The sequence below is a fragment of the Choristoneura fumiferana genome, chromosome Z (genome assembly GCF_025370935.1).
Source record: "Choristoneura fumiferana chromosome Z, NRCan_CFum_1, whole genome shotgun sequence".
Taxonomy (NCBI): domain Eukaryota; kingdom Metazoa; phylum Arthropoda; class Insecta; order Lepidoptera; family Tortricidae; genus Choristoneura; species Choristoneura fumiferana.
This window is the reverse complement of record NC_133472.1, coordinates 7,005,119-7,028,913: the sequence shown is the minus strand read 5'-3', so window position 1 is coordinate 7,028,913 and position 23,795 is coordinate 7,005,119. Positions and strand designations below refer to the sequence as shown.

Sequence of the window (23,795 nt, the reverse complement as noted above, 5' to 3'; positions counted from 1 at the left end):
AACAGCCCCACTTTACGTCTATTGGAGGTACTATAATTTTTTTTTAATTTTATTGTACCATTTTGTCGGCATAGTATACATATATATATATATTCGTGCAAAATTACAGCTTTCTAGCATTGATAGTCCCTGAGCTAAGCTGCGGACGGACAAACAGACAGACAGACATGGCGAAACTATAAGGAACCCTAAAAATCAGTAAGGTCTATGTCTGACAGCAGAGGTTCTGCGGCTGATATGATGATGATGATTTCGGTTCCTGCCCTAAAGGTTAAAGGAATTTGATTTATACATAAAAGCAATGCAATGTTTGTTTTTTTTTTTGGCAGATATTTTGAGTGTTTCGCTGTTTGTTGTTTTTTTTTTTGTTGCAAAATGTAGCAGTCCTGATGGTCCCAAAGGAAGACCAGCGCCGTTGGTACGGGCGGCATTATGCTGAACCCAAGATTATGATGGTCCCAAGACCATTTCGTGGTACATATTTTTTTAGTTTTCTTCTATGTATTTTGTGTAATCATGTCACTAATAAATATTTTCTTTCTTTTCTTTCTTTCTTTTCTTTCACAAAGTAAGATTGCCAGGTACAATTTTTTTCTTTCGAACGTTATTTTCAACTGTCTTGATTTTAAAAATCGATATCCCGTTTTGGTCTGTAATTTCCTGCCTGCTTTTGTGTTCCATGGACGCCACAATCAAACCGGCCGTAAGGCCAGGGTGAATGGTCATTTTCTAGGCAATCGTGCTGCTTCTTAGACGACATAGTTTATATCAGGCGTGATTATTAAGAAACCTGCTGCCTAAGACATGCTATTTTTTATCACGGTATTGGCTGTAAAGCATGCAGTTGAAGTTTGTTTGATGCTCATCGATCTAAGGGCTCATAAATCTTATCTATCAAGTTATTTCATTGCTGTATTTTTGCAAGGGAGGTACAGTTTATTAAAAGCGATGCCATATTACATACTTACAGTGATATATTTGGTAAAACGATTAAAACCTATTTAATAGCCTAGGGGCTGTTTCACCACCCATTGATAAATTTTATTTGACAGATAAATGTGATGCTGTCTGCATCTATTCGAACAAAACAAACAGAGACGGCATCACATTTATACGTCAAATAAATTTAATCAATGGGTGGTGAACCAGGGGGTAAGTAACAGTGTTTGGGTGAGCGTTTGCAAGTAAGATGATTATGCAAAACAAGCTGATTTTACATAAGAAAAATATGGAAGTGGCAATAAAATAATAAAACCACCAATATGCGATTTTTACCAATATGCGATTTTTTGTAGCAGCAACCTTAAGTCTTTGGACGACCTCTAGGAGCATTCAGATGCTCTAAGCGGAGGATACATCGTGATCTAAGATCAGCATTGCCATTTATGATTCGCTAAATACAGGCCAACCAAAAACTCGACCACGTTCAAGGCGAGTCATCAGTCATGATTATCATCGTTTCCGGGGAATTACGAATTTTTTAGCTCTCCACTTTAGGTTCAGCGATATAGGACCTTATCTCTCCAAGTTGGTGGACCATTATGTACGCGCTTGGTAAATCCAAGAATTGGACTGCGTTGTTGTAATTTGCATTCGCTGCGAGATTAATTGTATCTGTGGCTGCTGTTTGTAGATGATATCGCTGTTTGAGGTTTTTTATGTGGGAAAATCTATTCTTGTACGCCCACAGTTTGTAAACAACGAGGCAGGTTTTACAAACAGCGATTAAAGAAGACCAATTATTCTTACAAATTAGTTTGAGATAACGTCAATTCTAATAGATTAGTTTTTAGTATGAGACGATTCATGAGGACCCTTTAATAAATTGAGCAGTAAAAAGATTCATCATAGAAATAAACTAAAATTAATGTAAAATTAAGTATTGCAGAAAGAAACACACTTTTTTGCTGTTGGTATTTTTATTTCACATCATCACTGGTTTCCTTACATTTTCCTATTTTGATTACTATTGTGTACTGTGGGGACTGTAACTTGGTAAGAGCTTAGGTAATGGGGATCTACGCGCGTGGCTTTAACTCAGTTCAAATAAAATGGATATTTCTTCAGTATTCTGCTTTATTGTAGAACTTATAATTAGATTACATAGATAGTTCCAGCCGCTCAGGCTGTTGGGAGCAAACTGTGTCCCGGCATGTATACCGCTGTCAATCGTCTTTTAAAGTCAAATTCTAGAATCATACAATATAAAAAACTACCTTTATACACAATTAAGTCAATCTAGCGTGCCAGGTGGTCCGTTTCACCACCTGCCAGCGGTATACAGCCTAGTCCCTACAGTACCTAATTTTTTACGTAAGTATCTATGAATTACTCATCCATCAATTACAGGGAAAAAACGAGTGCTGCCAGTTTTCCTACAGTGTTTGAACCCCATGACAATTGGGTAGTTTAATGGGTAAAAATACTAAAAATATATTGTTCAATTTAGTTCATCAGTTTGATTATTAAACAATTTATTTTTTCTTTCAAACAAAAAATTACAAAGAAGCCCGTGACGTCTAAAAAAATGTCATATGCCGTGACGTCACAACCGAGGTAATGAGGGTTTTCACAGAGGTGAAATATCGCTAGATGGCGTTAGTATCGTGTGGTCCGTTTGACGTTTGCTTGCGATTGGCTCGTTCAGTTATTTAACCAATCACGAGCAAACGTCAAACGGACCTCACGATACTAACGCCATCTAGCGATATTTCGCCTCTGTGAAAACCCTCAGGCCGTAAAATGAGGTTACTTTGCCCCCCACTGGGTAACTATGCTCCAATACGGTATTTGACAACTTCTGAATTTGCCATATCTTAATATTATTATGAAAATATAGATATACAGACAGTGTTTAGTGAAGAGAAAACTTAAATCGGTTGAAAATTGGATTTATAGCGATTTAAAAAAAAATCTATATACCTGTCTCTTTCTCAAACGCTTTTCTCTATGCAGCAAGTATGGCGGTACTGGCGTGTGACGTCACTTGCCAGTATGTCTTTCTCTTTCTAACCTTTATAACTTTGTTATTTGTAAAGGTAGCTTAAAAATTGTTTCTTTATTCGATAACAGGTATTGTGTAGCTTTAATTTATGAAACACATACAAGGGCCAATCAACTATTTTACCGACACTTTGGGCCTCTCCTGCGTTACCAAATTGACCGTTAACCGATTTTGTTTAAACGTCTTGCTTGAAATTTTTTTTGCTCCGATATTTTCTTTTCTTTTCCTGTCAGACGCCGTACAGTGATACGAGTACCTAAGACGGAATGGAATGATAATGATGGGTTAAATATGCACCAAACAGGAGGCGTTATGAATTAAAAACGAAAGCAATAGTTACCCAAACGGGTAACATTGCTCCTAAATTAAAGTTTTAATTATATATTATGACGTAGTTTAAGCACGCCATATTATAATAGGGGTGATCTATTTTACATAAAGACATATATGAACATACCACAGTATTATAATTTTCAAAATAAAACAAACAATACGAAATTTTTAGCAATCAGTGCAAAGTAACCTCATTTTTACGGTGTCCAATAATTTCTGATAACTGACGAATCAGATTTTCAATTCAACTAACGTGTCTCGCGCAGTTCAGTTAGCGTGAACACTGCAGCTATATACACATGCGGCACTTGACCCTCTGCAACCTGATTTTTTGCCCTTTTCCAATCGCGACACGCGATATCTAATTCGACACACCGTTACGAGTCACGCAGCGGCATTTTGAATTAGCCGGGAGCCTTTTTTACGCATTTTTTGTTTTAATTTAAATAAACGGCGTGACTGCACGGCTACTACGAAACTCGAAACTCTAAGTTCGTGTCGTGTGGTCTCTCTGACACTTATACTATTTAATACGAGAGCGAGAGGGACGGTACGATACGAACTTCGAGTTTCGAGTTTCGTAGTAGCCCTGCTCATACGAAAGAAAGATGTTTGTCACTCAAAGCTAAAATAAATGAAATGGAATGAATTAGGTTAGGATTGAATTAGAGATGAACTGGAAGCAATTTTTGAAATCACTAGAATAAGTCTTTAGTTACTAGAGCTTGTCTAGTTTAAAATGACGCGTCCCTCAATCCTGGTTTAGCTCCCCGTTGGACTCAGACGGTTTATTGTAAGATTTGCTAACTAATCATAATGAACTGATTTAGTTGAGTGAGGGACGCGTCATTTTAAATTAGACAAGCTCTAGTGGGAATTTGTGTGTTAATGAAAAATCATAGCTGGGCTGAAAGTTGAGACTTGACAAAAATAGTTGAAACTGCAGTTTTCCACCATTAGGAATGGTATGTTCACAGATGTGTTATTAAAAATTTTAGTGAGATATTAAATTGATGTAGATAGAGATCATCTGAGCCCATAAAACGTTTACAATAATTAAGTTTAATTTAACTTACAATCGTGTGTAAATTAACATTTGAATATAATAATGTCCCACGTTAATTAAATTAAACGTATAAAAAAGATAAATAATAAAAAAAGAGTTTTTAAATGTATTCAACGTATGCAAACACGAGATTTGTTATAAAACACGTTATTCCGAAACTGGTCATAGTTTGTAGTCCCTTATTCTATAGCTGTTTATGTTCAATGCTGAAATATTTGTGACCAATCGGAAGTGGCATAGTTAGTACTGAGTAAATCTCAGAGCAAATACACGTCGGTCAGTCTTAACAATAGAGATATGTATATTATTGTTAAGAGAAGAATATTGAGTTTACTGACGTCGACGTGTTTCACGATAGTTGGCTTTAATATTACCTACTCTTTATTCATTCATTGTTTTTTTTTTTCAGTTGTTTTTCATCATGTTTACAGTACGATTACTTGGAGTTAACACTTGACAGATGGGCGTACCTTCAGTCAATTTTCAACTTTGAGGTCATACAAATAAAGCCATTTTTAGTATACCGCTACCCACGTTTACAGATTATGTAAAAACAATTTTATTTGTATGACCTCAAAGTTGAAAATTGACTGAAGGCACGCCCATCTGTGAAGTGTTAACTCCAAGTAAACTATAAGTTAGTAGAAAGAAAAGCCTTGTCATATTTAAAATCGCTCTCCTATTAAGTAGCACTTTTCGAGTTGTAATAGTTTTCACAGGAGGAACTACCGCTAGAATAAGTATAAGTTGTATATACTGTTATCTCTTTTGGTGAAATAAATTATTTAGTATTTTTTTAAATATACATTTTTTATCTGATTATTACAATTTAATATGGTTATTTTTTTAAGTCACATTGTTATTTATATTTTATAAAAAGTTTCAAAAATCACCAACCCAACGGCTTCATTCCAACCTGTCTTCATGGAAGGTAAAAAACGTAATAATTTAATAGACAGTACCTAGGTTAACTAGTGATGCTATAATGGTCAGTGACCCTCTATAAAAGGTAAATGTAATGAATGTATTATTTACTGAGCCTCTTTAACACGAAGGTTTGATAAACAAGTGTAAAGTAACGTTTGCAAATAAGTATACACTTCATGATCAACAACAATAACTTGCTGACCTTACTGTGCTATGACGACTTATGTATGAAGACGTAGGGTTTAAAATAGTTCCACTAAACACTTTGAAACGGCATAGTTATGCTTGCCAAGCTCTGAGTGCGTGTGGGCCGGGCGTCAGAAACTATGTCGAGCTTCGATTTTTGTTTACAATGTAGGTATCCGTTTAACTGCTATTTATTCGGTTACATTAGTTGCATATTTGCATGTCAAGCAAAAAGCAAAGTTATGCTCAAAATTTTAGCTCAGAAGACGAAAAAACAACACTCAAATTCATCAAGTACCTATGTATCCTTAACTTTAACTTAACTAATTTTAATAGAAGGAAGTTTGTTTAACTTTATCTTTATCGTGAACTTTTGTAGCAAAATGCTAGAAAGCTACAGCTTAAATCAAGATTTTTTTTTATTCGACTGGATGGCAAACGAGCAAGTGGGTCTCCTGATGGTAAGAGATCACCACCGCCCATAAACATCTGCAACACCAGAGGTATTGCAGATGCGTTGCCAACCTAGAGGCCTAAGATGGGATACCCTCAGTCAAATAATTTCACCGGCTGTCTTACTCTCCACGACCGAGAAACACAACAGTGCAAGCACTGCTGCTTTCCGGCAGGATTAGCGGTAAAATGGTGGTAGCAAGCGGACCTTGCATCAAGGTCCTACCACCTGCAAAAGAAACCGGTAAAATACCTACCTGTATAATAGGCTCTGTTTTGTGCAAAATTCTGAATCTGGTCTAGGTGTAGCATTGTGATTTCATAGATCCCACTTCCTCGTTTAGCATCCAGTTGTATAAAAAAATTTTTTAGTTGAAAGATAGGTACACGTTTTACTAAAATGTCTTATTAATTCATATTCTCGCATTCTTTTGTTTTTCGCGCTTAGGGAAGTACGACATTGCACTTTTAGTGATGTGCCATTGTACGTTGACGATTTTATAGCAATAGTTTCAAGAATTATCCCCTGGTTTGAATAAAGACACCTCGGTGACCATTAAAAAGGTTCGTGATCCAAAACTGTTACGCCCAGTATTGTTCATTGTGATGCTAATACTTGACATATCTCTTTCGACACGCGTATCGCAACGACCAGTCCAACTGGTGCAGAGGCGGCAAAGGTCGTGTGTACTCGTACAATGCAGTTGATCTTAGGCTCTTAGCTGTTACACTAGCGTTGACATGGTGCTAGTGAAGGAACATGTCTAAACGAGATCAAATACTAACCATACATTCGTCGCATTAGAACCTCTATCGGCAAAGGTACAATGCAATGACTTCAAAGGTTTAGCTGCAGTAAATCAAAAATATCTCGAATTAGGAAACCGATTTTTGGAAAACCAATCCTTGGACATACGATTCGAAACTGTTGAAAAATTATACGTATACCGAATTTAATAAGATTAAAACAAGTAGAAAATAATAATTAGGTATAACTTTACTTAAAGTAGACTAGTCGAAATTTGATTCTAGCAGTAGTTTTCAACAATCGGTCTCCGTGGGGTTTTTTCTTTCTAAGAAATTTAATTGGTAAAACAACTTTGTTATTTTATCAAGTACCTACTAAGCTTTTAAATTTTTCTCGCTTTTGTTCAAATGATTAATCCGAGTAGCCAAATTCATCATCATCATCATCTCAGCCTATATTATTATACGTCTCACTGCAGGGCACAGGCCTCCTCTTAAAATGAGAGTGCTTGGGCCGAAGTTCCCACGCGGCCCGAGTGTGGAATGAGAGCTTCACACAAACCATCATTTATGTGTTAAGTAATTGGTAAACCATGACAGTAAAAGTAATGTCCGTAGCAAGCTTTAAGTAAGTTGCACTACACATCGACGACGTGATATCGATACCACAATCGATACTTTGATCGTGACGAATCGGATCAATCGGACATTTGACAAATTAAGATCCGTTATGCGGTTTAATGGATAACATTCAAATTATTAATTGGAGCGTGATTCGATATCGGAACAGACAGTGGCACAGATAACATATAACTTTGGCGATTATCACTGAATTAATGCATTTTACCACCCCGGCCATGAAACTAGCCTTTATTATTTTGATCCAAATCGATAATAATAACATGTGTACTTAACGCATGTAAAGTATTATTAATCGTCGATACGTGTGACCAAAATGTTTTTTATGTGCTTTGAAGATAATGCGGTAAGCAAATACCGCAACATCCAGGTCCTCAGAATTCCGTGCTGCGTGCTATATTGCTACACCGCCACTGGACAGGATACAGACACGAATTTCTCCTATGCACCACATATCTCAGCTTGTTTGTTTCTTATTAAGGGGCTGTTTCACCATCCATTGATTAGTGTTAACTAACGGTAAATTTTAAGTGACGGATCAGTGATGCCGCCTCTGTTTGTTTGGTCCGAATAAACAAAGACGGCATTACTTTTATCTGATACTTAAAGTTAGTCAACAAGTGGTGAAACAGGCGCTAAATGCCTTTCAAATAAATATATCCGCTGCTAAATCATCCGCTTAACTTATACACGTGTTCTTTACGGCTATAAATATAACTTGAAGTTAATATCGCGTATTTTATTGCAATTTGTCAGGCTGCTGGCCGATGCTGCCCACTTGCACGCAAGTTACTCTACCAATAAAACGATAGGTACTTGTTTCCGTAAATAAACATAAACATAATCTGAAGGACCTTTGATAGTTTAGTACGTGTTTCAAAGATTAACTGTGATTACGGAGAAATTATTAAATATTTAAGTGCGCCTAATTTTTACAAAAAAATAAAGGTATTAACAGGTAAAAATTAACACATATTTATGACGTTATTAATAACTGAATATTTTTCATACAGTAGCAAATTGGAACTAATTTAATCGGAAATAGTACTATCTTGCAACACATTCTTCTCGGCAATGATATGGTCTTTCCGTAAGCGCTACTAGACTCAAAAAGGTCAAGTCAAAGTAGCTTTCCTTTGTCAAAGTTAGCTTTAGTAGTTAGCGTAACAATTTTCAATTAACAAAGAAAATTTTTAAACATGAATTTAAGAAATCTGTTTTTTTTTAATTAAGATAGACCAAAAACAGTAGTGTTTTTAAGTGCAGAAACAGCCAAGTAATGTAGGTACATCTGTCTCAAATATAAGGTAAACAATCTATGCTTTTTATTACTGACACTAATAAACAAATCCCACATTTAAGTAGTACATTCAAAATCATGTTTAAGTTGTTCTTACATTCGGTCACGGCCGTGAAGAATTGATTGAAGAGTCAATCAAAATTAAATTAACTCATGTTACAAGAGTTACATGATATATTTATCTCTGTTTAAGAAAGAGAAGTTTTTAGGTGCTTTCAAATGATTTATCTTGTTTATTAAATAATTGACGCTCAGGTGAAATCTTGTATGTCAAATTTAATTTCACACCAGAGGATCGTTTCTTAAACTAAACAAAAGTACATGTACAATATTATAGTAGACAATTAAAGTTCTAATTAATTTCATCTAATAGTCTAAAATTGTATTTAGGTGTTTGCTATAAGTACTTACACAGACACCTATCGGGAATGGGATATCGAGTCATCTGTTTTTTAAAAATCGTTTTTCAGTGTCCATTTTGACTTTAAATTGAGTGAACACTATGTTAATTGGATGACAATGCAAATAGAGTTAACGAGAAACTTTTTTCGTTTAGTTACACTTTTCGATACCGTATTCGATTTTGTCGGCTTTGCAAACTATTAGAGATGCCATTAAGACTTGCTACTTGAATACGCAATGTATTACGGTATACATCCATTTACTCGTACTATGAAATATCCAGATCGACTTTACATTAAGTGGGGAAATACGAAGAAATGGAGCCCCATATTCTTAAACCCGTTGCTGTATTTGAAGTAATGGAAACCTCTTTAATCTTATTTGTTTGCTTTTTTAAGTTTTTAGTCGTAATAAAAGCAAATACTTATAGTGAAGTGGACCTTCTGTTGTCTGTTTTCAATCGTTTCACAACGCCAACTTAGTGCATTATACATCGACAATATCTCTATTCTAGGTTAAACAAATATATTTCTTCAGTTGTCTTGTTTTAGATATAAGAGATTCTATTTTTAAACTACAAGGTCAATTTGAAATACGAGTGAAGTAGTAGAAAATAACAGCTCTAATTTAGTTGAAAAATATAATTCAGCTTTTGTAGCATTATTTACACAGTAGACTCATAATGACATATTTTGTATGGTGTTAATTTTAAATGTTTTTCAGCTGCGTAAAATCATTCGTTTTATTTGTCCTTCCTTATTTAAATTTGTTCAGCTTTAACTTCTTCATATTTCTTTAACTAAACAATATTTTTTTCCACAGGCCTGTTTATTTGCAAACAGCCACTACTGTGCTTGTGCTATTAATGTCATGTGCATCCCATACCTTTCTCAAAGAAATCATAGAATTTGAAACAAGAAATTGATTATTAAAACGGTCCACCCTGGTACGTGAACATGAATCAGTTTGTTCTACTGTACGTCCCCGTAACCATGGTTTAATGCGATTAATGTACAGTACGATTACTTGGAGTTAACACTTGACAGATGGGCGTGCCTTCAGTCAATTTTCAACTTTGACGTCATACAAATAAAGCCATTTTTAGTGTACCGCTACCCACGTTTACAGATTATGTAAAAACTATTTTATTTGTATGACCTCAAAGTTGAAAATTGACTGAAGGCACGCCCATCTGTCAAGTGTAAACGCGAAGTAGTCGTACTGTACGCACTCTAACCAGTTATGTCAAAGGGAGACCCGTGTCAAGGTCAACGATCGGCAGTTTTGCATTTCGACCTCCGCGCTTAAAGTTCGGACGTTCTAATAAGTCACATTTGACAGCTGTCGTCTCAGCTTGGGCACAGATTCGTGCAAAAAAAATGTCTTCTCGTTTTTGTTTTTCATTTGAAACAGTTTAAATTTACCACAAAATAAATAAGAGGGGGGAGGGGTAACTATTTCGTTTAGTTTTATTTCAGTTTTAGAATTATGTTTAGTTTGGTAATGCCTAAACTTGCATTAGTTGAAATAAATAAATAAATTTAAGAGGGGGAGAACATTTTGCTTACCTTGTCGTAGGTTAAAATTGTACAAGCTATCGAATGAGAGGTGTTAAAATGTCCGAATTTTAATTGTTGCAGCGTGCTCTGCAAAAAATTAACGTACGTAAAGACTTGTTTGCTAAATTCGTTATTTACCAAAAAAATCGGTTCAGAACTATCTGGGTAGGTATGAAATACACTGACAGACATGTTCCTTAAAGACCATGAAAGTGCACTAAGGTATTTTCACATTTCTTTCTGTAGAATAATGGAGCGCAGTAGCAGGATAAAGCTAGTTTTTTTTAAAATACTACAGTAATTAAACTTGGAAATGTGTGATTCGAAACTCCATAAAACCTAAAATTAAAAGCAGTAAAATCAATCCGTTACAGTCTTTCATCGTGTATAGAAAAATAATAGAAAATATTACAGCTGAATTTGATTTAAAAGTATCCAAGTAACTTTTATAAAGGTTATCCCGTTAAGTTCAAGCTCGTCACCTGTTGAACCGACATTCTCATCAAATCAATGTCGATAATTTGAATGCAAGTGACTTCATTTAAGGCGTGACTCGAATCAATAAACTTGGACTCTACAGGCGAATTCATTGGGAACAAACTGAAGTACATTAAAATTGTATAAAAGACCTTTTAAAAGTGATATGTATACGAGTATAACTTATGTGTAGCGTGGGAATATATACGGAGCATGCGACAGCGGATACGATATTGGAGTGTGTGGTGTAGCGTATTTTGGAAACCCGTATTGACTCTACGAGTAGCGTTAGATGAATGGGTGGTGTGCGTAAACTGCTGTCCTAATTATTACAAAAAAATTGTCTTAAAATTTAATTTTCGAATGCACGCCAGGAAAGGAGTTAGACTAAATGGCCACATGTCCCAGATGAAAACTTCTCTAATCTTAATTCGACGCTTGAAAGGAGAAATTAACTAAGCGACATTATTTTAAGATAGTTATATACATGTTTGGAATCCGTAAATTTTATATGTCGCTTAGTCAATTTCTCCTTTCAAGCGTATTATTTTCAATTTCAGCTTTATATTTAATGAAACGTCGTCTCTTTGACGTTCTTTTTTATAACATCCTCTGCTCCAACTTCTTAAAATTACTCGTATAGTAGGTACTCTAGATGTAGTGGATATAATCAATCATTGTCTTTGACATGGAACAATTTTTCTCACTTTAACTATAGATGACTTTAACTCGTATTATTTACATCTTATGTGAAACTCACTTCATTACAACGGGCAAGTTACGGCATTATAAGAGTGCAATAAGGTCGTGAGTATTATAAAATAAGTTGATTAGTTGCTTTTGCAATTCTAATAAATAAGTGTAGGTACTATAAAATTAACTTTTCCTGTTGTAATACGGTTACTTTATAATAGTATAAAACCTTATTACAAATGACCTTGAAATGGAGTAGATAAAGGCTGCCCAGAATTATAAAAAACCTCGCCATATTGCGGAAAACCAATAGAACTAATTTCTTGCACTGGTAACACTAAATTAAAATGTCATCTGTCTATTGCTGTCAAACTTTAACGTAGCAAACTTTAGCGTGGTATTTTAAAGTGTTATTTTCTGTTTTTGTGTCTTAAAATGCCGAAGATTTTCCATAGCCTTGGAAGGAAAATAGTTCACAATGTATAAAAGTGTTTTTATAGAAAAAGTCCGAGGGATTAGAAAATATTCCTTCAAATAACATCACCGACACCGTTGTCAATATGACTGGTAGATATCGTATAGTAAGTGTAAAGAATGTTGCAATATAAAACGTAGAAGTGCTGCCCTGGCGTCAGGTTTTATATACCTATTCCTGGTCAGCCTTTAACAAATTTATCTCTAACTAGTCTAGCTTATGTCCGCGGCTTTGCAACCGTGGGAGAATAAAGAAAATGAAAAACCACTCCATGGTATACCGCTATGATGATACTCAGGATAAGACTGCCAAATTTAAAGACTCTTAAGCCAATGGTTTTCTTCTGAGAGCAGCGAAACTATTTCTCAAATTACAACACTGGAATACGCTATGGATCAGAGCAGGGGTCGGCGACGAGCGGCCCGCGGGCCATTGTAATATCACTCTACCTACAATAGATAACTAGGTAGATATATATTAGGTAAAAATCATCTTACAATTGCGGCCCGCCTTTATCTATTTTTTTTTCACCACGTGGCCCATGTCTGTCAAAAGGTTGCCGACCCCTGGATTAGAATATAAAAAGTCATTTTATGTCGCCTACATCTAGAATAAATACGAAGTTTAAGAGCATAAAAAGTGAAAAAGGTACTTTATAGAGATATTTATGTTTGTTTACAAAGTAATTGAGTTGTCATGTGTGCGGAGATTGTTTGCTTCGCCTCGTATCGTTAGTGTGCTGAAGATTAAAACTGCTTCTGAAGCTTATGGCTGTTATCACAGTGAGATAACGTTTTTACATCCTTAGAGAAAATGAACAAGGTGTCTTAATTTTTTTTTATAATGAGATTAGGGTGAGGAAAAAACGGAGATCTATAAGCTATAAACAGATCTAAAAGCAAAGACTAGGTAAGTTAAAAAAACCTGGGGGTTATTATTTAAACTTATAAATCTGTATGCGATAAGACTCATATTTGAATTTTTCACGAATATTTCTCTAAGTTGCAAGTTTTCAATACACTTCGAAATTTAATTGAGTTTCCGAATTTTTTTATGAAACAGGAATGATGAAAATGTTTAATATTTATAAAAAAAAAATTTCGCTTGGCGGGCAGACATACATATTATTATAAATACGATTTATATTTTCAAAAGAACTGAAATACAAAATGTAACTTTTGTAATCGAATTATAGTGAACAATATCAACACAGACGTAAATATTTAAGTATTGTAAAACTAGGCTATATTTCTTCGGCTTATCGGTTCCTTCACAAAAATGAGGTCGATTCACCTACCTACATCACTCATAAATGATTAAACACTGTAAAAAACAAGTTATCGGTGTTTTCTTAATTTTAAAAGACATTTTTTATCATGAGAAAATATCCAACCGGTGGAGCAATTAACTACCAAAATTATTTTAATGAAATATTCTATCATCTTGTGCCTTGCGTGCCTTGTCTTGTGTGAACGAAATCTTATAACGTATGAGAAGTTATTACTATCTACCTCCCATATAATATAGAAATTATGTAAGTGTAAGTAATTCTATTCATCTCACAATCAGCAGCGAGTGTCTTGGGAACTAAGCGCAAATCTTCTCATCGTCTAGATTATTAGTTTACTCAACCAAATATATTTTAAGATCCTAACGCAACAAATATTCTCGTCACAAGTACCTAAGGATATTTTGTATCCTTAGACAGTTTTGACCATTTCAATATAAGCACATTACTACTGAGCCAAAATATCTTTGTCGAGGAATAGTGGGTATCCCATTTTTTTTTGATGTGTTTATAATTAACATGCAAAGTCAGACACTCTTGCATGTTGATTGAATCATTGAAATCTTAAAGTCTTAAGAAGTGATAATCTTTACGCACTCTATCGCATTAACTTTCGAGAGGTGTATAAACGTCAGGCAGAAGGTACGCTTTCCATACCTTAGAAAGCCGCTCGCGACCGAGGGAAATCTCTAAACTACTAAATCAATTATGTCCCTTTTGTACTGCCTTCCTGCCACTCGACATTACGCTTAATTGTTCCAGTTAAACTTGAATTTTGTGTCGCTTTAAACCGGCAGTCATAAACACTGTTACGGAAGCGACATCGTTATGATAACAAAAATAGATACTGCATAAACCCTAAAACGGTAAGACTATTTATATATCATTTTTATGCCACTTGCGGTTTCTACACAAATCTAATGACTTAATTCATTAATGAAAAACAAACAGTAAATGTAATTGATCAGACAATAAGTGGCTATCATTCCCATTAGCCTGTCGTTAATAATTGCGTCGTCTACTATAAATTATCTAGAAATCATACGGGATCTAAAGAAGGATGTACACAAAACAACTCAAACTGGCCACAACGAACAATTAATAAATCAATTACATACTATTTTGAAGAAATAAAAAACTAAAGGAACATAACGCAACTACACCTATAACTTTAATAACTTTTTAAACGCAACAAGGAAAAATAGAACATAACTATAAAATAACGCTCGTATCACAGACCTTAATCAATTTAAGATTTCACTATTTCGAATTTCATAAAAGCTAATTTTGAAAATTGTACTGTATTTTTTTTATATCCTTGAGTCCTCGAGTTCAAACGTCTTCTAAGCAGAGTGTTGAACAAGTCTCTTTGGAAATTGTCAAAAATGCATGGACTTACCTGAACAATGGTGCCGACGAGCAAGCCAAAGGCGAGCGAAATGCTGGTGACGTTACGGCTCTCGCCGCCGATGGCGATGCAGGCTGCAACACCGATCGAGGTCAGCAAGAACGTGCCCAGCAGCTCAGCCAGCAGCTGCCGCCAGATCATCTTGTTGTCTGTCACATCGGACAGCCCGAGGAAGGAGCTGGTCCCTGTGACAAAACATGGATATTAACCAAAAGTCATAGCCAACGGGTCTTTCAGCGCCCACAAGAAAGATACTTCTACCAATCAGAGTCCATACCGAGTAAACACCAATACTGAGGCTGTATTGTCTAACGCATTCACCATCTCTTTCTTCCCTCGTGTTATAGCGTGTGACAGAAAGAAGTAGTGAAAACTATTGTGATTCCAAGTGTGTTAGACAATTAGGCCTCAGAGGCCGTATTGCCTAACATTTCTGACGGTCGCGATCGCAATCAAATGACAGATTTCGCATACAAAAACTGTCATTTGATTGCGATCGTGAGCGCCCGAAACGTTAGGTGGTCAATACGGTCTCTAGTCTCAGTTGTGTGATAAAATAGGGCTAACAGTCGTACTTAGTAGAAACGGGATCCCCCATTACCTATATACTTATAAAATTAGACCTTGTAAGCTGTTTTATGTATAAATATGAAATCAAAGAAATAACTGAATAATTTGTGGTACGTATGACAAACTCTAGTGGATTTCTGCTTCTTCTAAACCCGGAGTAATGATTCCGGCTACCTTTAACTTCTAAAATAGCAACAGATAGGTATATACGCCGATAGCAAAAGCATAATAAAGAAAAAAAAGACCGAATGATATGTACAGCAAGAATATTGTAACGAACGCCCATCAAGATGAAATTATATTATGAAATTTTAAGAAGTACCTAAACAAAGTACCCACAATTGAAATGTGTTCAATCCCAAGTTCTGCATATTTAAGAGAAAATATCATTCAAAAATGGAGAAATAATGTATAGGATTTGAAATGCGAGTGGAGTAGGAAAAAATTACAGTATTATTCATTTTGACAACTCCAATTCAATCATTCAAGACAGTCAAATTATATTTTTGAGTATTTAGTTTGTAGCATACACAGGTTGACTACATTTTCGAATCATATTATAAACACACATATTATTTTGAAAATCGGTTTCTTTGGAAAATTACCCCTGCTCCTTCTAGACATTCTACCATTTACGAATTCCCCGTTCTGGATATTATACCTCAGTATCTGGGCCCGAGCCTTGCTCGTTATTTTTTTCTAAAACTTAAAAAAACACGCATTTCCCAGACATAAGCCCAAGCTGGATCGATTCTTCGCCCCCGAAAATTTAGCAAATATCATGAAAATCATCAGAGCGCTTTCCGAGATCCTCAAAATAAATAAACAAGAAGTTACCTACTCTACTAAAATTAGGTAATCCAGATTGTCTAATAGTATAACTTTAATTGAGTGAACTTGTCCGTCCCGCTTTGCTCGTAAGTAAATAATTACTGGTTCATCAAGTTGGCGGTTAATTAACTATCGGATTCGCTTGCGTGCTTGATAACAGACTTATATTTTTTTATTAGCAAAGATGTAACAAGAGACCACATAATATCTAGTTTTAATTGTAGTTATTTTAGTACAGATTAGAGAGTACAGATTGTAGAGATTTAATCTGTGCGGAATGTAAAATGTCCACCGATCCTCTTACGTATTTGAAACTGTTAAAAACATGTAGTAACAACCCGTACGTTTTCTGAATCATTTATGAAAACGAAAGTAAAGTATCTATGGTGATCACTGTTTTTAGATGTAATAAGGCATAGGCATACAATGTTTATAAAACAGCGTATAATATTTATACTCGTAAAGCGAATTTAATAACATCAAAAATGATTATTATTAAAACTTAATATTGACAACTTAACTTTATTAAAATGATGCTTGATAGAAAATAATGAAAAAGAAGTATAGTTTTTTATTAAGTAAGTATAAGAATGTTTTAATCGGTAAATTAAATAAAATTAATTTATTAGGTTGTACAACTTATTAATGTCAAATATTAACTTTGAGATAAACATTACGCATATTAAGAATATAAAAATACCTAAAAACAGAAAAAAAAAAACTTTTCAAGTAAAATAACCGAATATTTTATCGCCGCGCCGGCTGCAAAGCATATTAAAACACGAACAATTCTATCAAATAAATACGTAGAGCTGAGTTGATCTTTTTCAAAGTCGGTAAAAAACAATTTGATATAGTAAAAATATAGAATGTTGCCAATACCCGACTTACTCTTCTGCATCTCATCCACTGCGTAATCCGTTTTCATTTCTAAGTTCACTTTCCAACGGGTCCAAGCGCTGGCTGTGGCCAATCGCGATGCACTGCGACCGCACTCTTTCGAAAGATATTAAATACGCTACCGTGAAAGTCTAATTTGATTTGTAATTGAAAAATTCCGAAGACGCTGCGGTCGCGCTGGCAGGATTGCGAGCGTATTTCTTTGATTTCGTCGGCGTCAAGTTGGCATGCGAGTGCGCGTGCGAGTAACGTGTGCGAGTGGCGACTCGAATGCGGGCCTACATGCGCCTGAGTGCCGACGGGGATGACAGCCGAACCCGCGGTGACGGTGCACCGCCACCATAACGGAATTTTTATTCCAAAAGTGTTTCGGCTCTCCTTAGTTTTTTGGATCTCGTTTGAATTCTCACCACGAGCACATCACTTAAGAAACACCATGTAAAACCGACTTTTATTATAAATTCGAAAGTTTGACTGTGTTTGTAACGGCTGGACAGATTTAGATGAAAATCAGTATGGTATGGGCATGACTGGAACTTGGAAATAATACTTAAGCTATTCTTTATACCGATAGTCCCACGGAATGTATGGAAATTTAGTAAAATCCCAGGCGGTACATTTCAAATCAACAGTTCGAACTAAAGGTTCACGCAAGCGAAGCCTCGGGTAATATACATACGATTAAAAATGAGTTCAAAAAGTTGGACACCTTAAAACCGGTAGTTAAGTAAAAACAGTACGATATCCAATGTGATACGACAATCGACCCTACATTTCGTATCACAATGTTTGTTTTACAGTCACTCATTTTGTATGGTTATATTATATACTTAAGTATCAAATAACATGGTCCAACTTTATGGTCACCCTTTTTTCGAAATAATCTGAAACTGGAACATGTTCAAAAACAGAAAAGTGCCTACTTATAGCTGATAATATTGATTGTTAATATGTTTTAAAAAGTATATTATCTCGTTTAGTTTTTCGCCGGGTTCTTCTTAATAGAGGTTTTCTCGAACTGGTGGTAGATTCAATTTGACATTCATGAGTGCTTTTTATAGCTTTAATTGAATAATGATATTTTGACTTAGGGCCGCCACATAAATTCGGAATTCCGTTTCGGAAATTCGATTGGAATTCCGTAAGCACATCACTGTACGCACAGGCCACTTCGGACGGAAAACTACTGTTTGTATGTCGTAGTTTCATAGATTTGTATTGCGAAAACGAAAATTGCGAAACGGAATTTCGAATACCTACATGTGGCAGCCCTTAGGCCCGAATCGAAATTGAACCTAATTCCTAATCATCGCCAAGTCGAGCAAAACAAAACAAAAGGCACGGCCGTACTATACTTTTCTCGAAGCCATTCAGGCTATTTTCAACATATAATATACCAACTAAGTCAAGCAATTGTCAAATACGGGTACGGCGAATTACAAATTTCAAACGCACTCGAAATAGTTGTTTACAAATTATTGGTCGTCTAGTACTTCTACGTATCCGATCCTGAACATTCCTTATTAATGAGTCTGTTATTATGTTAACTCGCCTTGCTTATGGTTTGCTCAGTTGGCTCATCGATTGTTTTATCAGCGTGGATTGCTACGTACTAACACTACATTCGCCACGGACGCTGGAGTATTTTCCAAGAGCAAACATTAAGGTTACAATTGAAAATTGTTAATGTATGTCTGGTTAATGTGAGTCTGATTGGTTATTAACTTGTAAGCGCTTGTAATGCTGAAGCGAAACAGACGCTGATAAGGTTCCGGGGTTGTTTGTACGTCCAATGACGCACACGTAAAATACTTCGGTTATAACGGAGAGTTCGTAGATGCTACGAGTAGTTGGTTTGTGTGGTACCTACAGTGGCTCCAAAAGTACCATAACAACTTTACTATCCCCTATAGTTACATTGCTTTTTAAGACCACCCCACTTCACCCTTTCGGTAAGACATAGTTATTTGTATCACAAGGGAGCAAAATGATGTATTTACGGCGAGGGCGGTACATGAATCCAGAATGTAGCGAAGTGTTAGCACGGTTACATATTTGAATATCGAAAGTTAAAATACCTACGGGTAAAATGCCGATGTTCAAAATATCGAAAATTAAAATATCGACTGTATCGAAATATCGAAAATTAAAATAACGAAAGTTTATATTGTACAATGGTTATATAATCTACGTCCAATATATCGAAAATATATTTATCTAAAAGAGTGACATCGAAGTCCAAAATATCGAAGTACAGAGTATCGAATATCCTACGTATGAACTATCACGTGACAGGGTCCGTCAGCTCCTCTTTCGCTCAGTTGAGGTGCTTCGCGCCTTGACGCAATACTAACCTAACCTACCCTATTGAACATGAGTTACCAAAAATATTTGGTTCGGCTTGGTTAGAACTGTAACCACAACAACGCACGAGCCGAGCCTAAAAGCCTAAAAGCCGGCGAGTGCTAAAAATGACTAGATTATGTAAAAATAAATGCTACTAAGAGAAAGGAGCAATAAAAAGAGCGGATTTTTATGTACGATATTTTAATTTTCAACATTCAAATATGTCGACATTTACAACTTAGATATATTGGCTATCGATATTTTTACTCATTCGTCATTTTAACCGTAGGTATTTTAATTTTCGATATTCAAATATGTAACCGTTAGCAGTAGCACCCAAGATAAAAGTATTTTGCTCCTGAGTCACTCATACAACTTTTCACACCGAGTACCTATGACGAAAATTGAAATATGAAAAACCATTTTAATATAATTAAAGAGTAACTAGCACAGAAAATGGCGTGGTTTTACAATTATCAACTTCAAAAAATTTAATTTGCAGAAAAACACTTAAAAAACGCCTTGAACAGAAAAGTTGCACTTTGATCCCCTTCCTCAGGGAGGAAAATTTACTTTTCTGAATGAGAGGTGTGCAAAGGACATTTTCTACACTCTTAATACTCTTATGCTGCTAAAAATAGGGCATTGATATAACGCGGAAATCTGTGTATTGCTCAAAACGATAGCTCAAGTTAAAGTTTCAACAAGTTGATAAAAATAAAATATAAAACAATGCTATAATTTTCTAGTGTATAAATATATATGTCCTGTACATTCAACACGGTTCTACTGAAACTAGCATACATTTGTAAGGAGCTTATCAATGGCAATAAAACTTCAGTAAGCAATGTAAACGAGATAAGTGGGCAATGGCCGTATTGTCTCGTTGAGAAAACATCGCGTGTTGACTCGCCACATTTAAGCTGTTATAAAGGCAGTTACGTAATATCTTGAATGGTCAACTCACACATAGTAAAATGGTTCTGGGTCTATTCTCTTGCCACAACAGTCTCAGCTATTCTGCCTTTTTGAGGCAAAAGTTGGTATCTTAAAAAAAACACTTTTGAGTTATATTTATGATATGTGCTATCTTTTGCCTTATAAGGGGAGTACATTTGAATTGTAGTTTTCTTTAATTTCAATTACTTCACTCAAGACTGGTGAAAAAATATTAAAAATATTTACGTTCAGTGCAGTAGAAAATTGTAACTATATTTACCTCATAATCTTTATCAACTATTCAACGATTTAATTAGTACTGTAGTTTTGTGGCAGTCATAAAAATATGTGGACACATTTATTTCCACCATTTTCGAGTGAATTCAAAGATCTGTACCCTGTATTCTGTTTGTAGCTAAAATTGTAGTTTTCATTTAATTATCTCAATTCTATGTAAATAACCGCTACCTTTTTGTTGTTCCTAAAATATTTTAGGTTTTTTTCATTGTCAGTCGAGACATAACAAGGTATTTTAGACAAAAAATATTCAAATCAAGCTGTGACGCATCAGTTTAGACCGGCGTTCTGCGTTTTAAACGAAAAATACAGTTTTTGCTACAATTAAATAAAGATTTGATTGGTGATTTTGAATAATCATTTTTGAAATTAACAACGTATACCAAAATAGTGTCGAATATAAGTAATTAACGTCGGTGAAAAAAATATTGTTAACATTCTTCGTGCTGGCGGACAAAACGATTTTTTTATGGTACAACTAATTTAATAAAGTTATTCTGCGTGCAATCAAATTATCTGCTCGTCGTTACTTCCTGATATTGTTAATCTATATTATTATATAGGTATTATGTGGTCAATAAATTTATCATTTAGTGCCAAATTCGTCACGACTGCATAGGTCAGGATCAGTTATAGGTATCTAAGTTATATATAGATATAGTTACATGTTTAGTTCTAGTTTTGTAACTAAGGACCCCATACATCCCTGTATTATTATTGTTCTTTTTATTTGTAATTATTTTATTTTGAAAAATTGACTTTCTGCCAAGTTTTTTGCGGCGCCTTCTTCTTGGCAATGATGGTGTTTCCGAAAGCACTGGTAGTTTAAAAACATGACGTGTAAAAGCTCCCCTTTACCGGTCAAGTAATCGAATTAAATTTCTTTTAAGCCCCGATGCACAAAGAGGGATGTTATAAGTGCGTTGTCAATGCAATGTCTGTCTGTCCGTGGCATCGTAGCTCTCAAACGGATAGAGATAAATATTAGATATTTTTGCCGTTCTTTGCTCGATATTAATAGGTAACGGCAACAGGTAGACGCTTGGAATAGTCATAGAATATTTAGTCGTTAGTTAAAGTCAAGTTAATCAAATTAAAATAAAATAAATATTTAAGGGGGGCTCCCATACAACAAACGCGTTTTTTTTACTGTCTAATGTTGTTTAAAATCTACACTTAAGATGATGGTACGGAACCCTTCGTGCGCGAGTCCGACTCGCACTTGGCCATTTTTTTTGTTGGTAGGTAAGTTTGTTAAAGCGAAATAAGACATGCTTACAAAAGTTATATTAATGAGATAATTTGCAGGTGGTAGGACCTTGTGCAAGGTCCGCCCGGGTTGCTACCACCATCTTGCTCGCTAATCCTGCCGTGAAGCAGCAGTGCTTGCACTGTTGTGTTTCAGTGTGGAGAGTAAGACAGCCGGTGAAATTACTGGCACTTGAGGTATCCCATCTTAGGCCTCTAGGTTGGCAACGCATCTGAAATACCCCTGGTGTTGCAGATGTTTATGGGCGGTGGTGATCTCTTACCATCAGGAGACCCACTTGCTCGTTTGCCATCCAGTCGAATAAAAAAAAAACATCATCATCATCATCTCAGCCATAGGACGTCCACTGTTGGACAAAGGCCTCTCCATAGACCTCCAGAGTTGCTTATAGAAATGTAATTAAATATTAGCCACGATTTATTAGGAATTTCAATACCTAGTACCTAATCTAGTTAAGTGCAGTGTGGCAGACCTAAGCTGTAAATAAAAACCAGTATATGCACTTAAATAAGTACAGCAGTAGTTGAAACAAACCATTTTATATTTTAAAACAATCACAGAAAAACAGATTGAAAATTAAAATAACATCGCGTCACTTCTTTTTCAAGTTATGTCGGCTATTACGAACGTGACCACTTAAATAAAGAGGAAAAACATTTAATAATTTAACTACAGTTACTAGGACATTTGTTTATTAACTTTATTCTCGACTATAAGTTTTTTTCCAACTGCGAAATTGTGGAAAATATCGTGTTTAAATATGACGATCCTTGAAACACTTGCTGTGATAGCTCTTAAAGTGATTTAAAAAATATATATTTTTTTTTCAGCACCAGTAGAGTAACAAATGGAACCCTATTTTTCTATATCATCATCCCGATCAAATTATGATTGGTTTTTAGGAGTCTTTTAGTATTTTTTTTATTTCAATTCCATTTGTCATTTGTGTCCAGACTCCTGTCCAGCGGTGTAGGGGTTATAGCACGCAGCACGGATTGCTGAGGACCTGAGTTCGATTCCCAGCGCTGGTCTCTTTTTCTGGTTTTTCTATGCAGTCTCAGTTTGTATTTTCGATCCCGATCAAAGTAAATATTATTACTGGTGCTGAATATATAATATATACTTAGGTCGGGATGATGATACAGAAAAATAGGGTTACACTTTTTACTCTACTGGTGCTTAACCCTAAAAAAAAATTACAGGGATGAAAGAGTCCAAGGGATTCAAGGGTACAAGTGAAAAAAAAATACAGGGATGTAAAGGTACCTAACTCTAAAAATCGTGCAACGTACGTGTGTCTAAATCCTCAAAATAACTAATACCTACTAAAATCAATATCAGCTAATGATTATGGGTATTTTGGATAGCACCGTATCAGCTTTCAGAATGACATGATAGTACTAAAGTGTGACATAACATGTATTAACATTATTGTAATGAATAAGTACTACAAGGGAATAAAGGTATATTTTCATTGAAACAGCGTTTCGAGCGACCGGCACGTGAAGACATAATCAATAAGAAAAGCAAAAATCTTATTTTTTTATGTCTGGCTGGCTATGTCAGTTACCATCTAAAACTTACACTGCGGATCCCTCGGTGCGAAGGTCCGATTTGGACTTGACCTTGTTTTTCCTTTACAAAACCTGACAAGCACTTAGAGGTTAGAAATAATTGTAGAGCTT

The 23,795-nt window shown here is 35.3% G+C and overlaps 1 protein-coding gene across 4 annotated transcripts in view; it reads right to left on the bottom strand.

Annotated features, from left to right (window-relative positions):
* LOC141444942 (aquaporin AQPAe.a-like) overlaps positions 1–23,795 on the bottom strand; it is a 91,395-nt gene that overhangs the window by 35,643 nt on the left and 31,957 nt on the right. For 2 of the 4 annotated variants that reach the window (XM_074110753.1, XM_074110902.1), the window contains one exon: positions 14,949–15,142. In XM_074110753.1, the coding sequence (XP_073966854.1) occupies positions 14,949–15,142 (194 nt within the window). Of the gene's footprint in view, positions 1–14,948; positions 15,143–17,240; positions 17,530–23,795 lie in introns of those variants that run through there. The other 2 variants (XM_074110798.1, XM_074110851.1) reach the window with 2 other exon arrangements.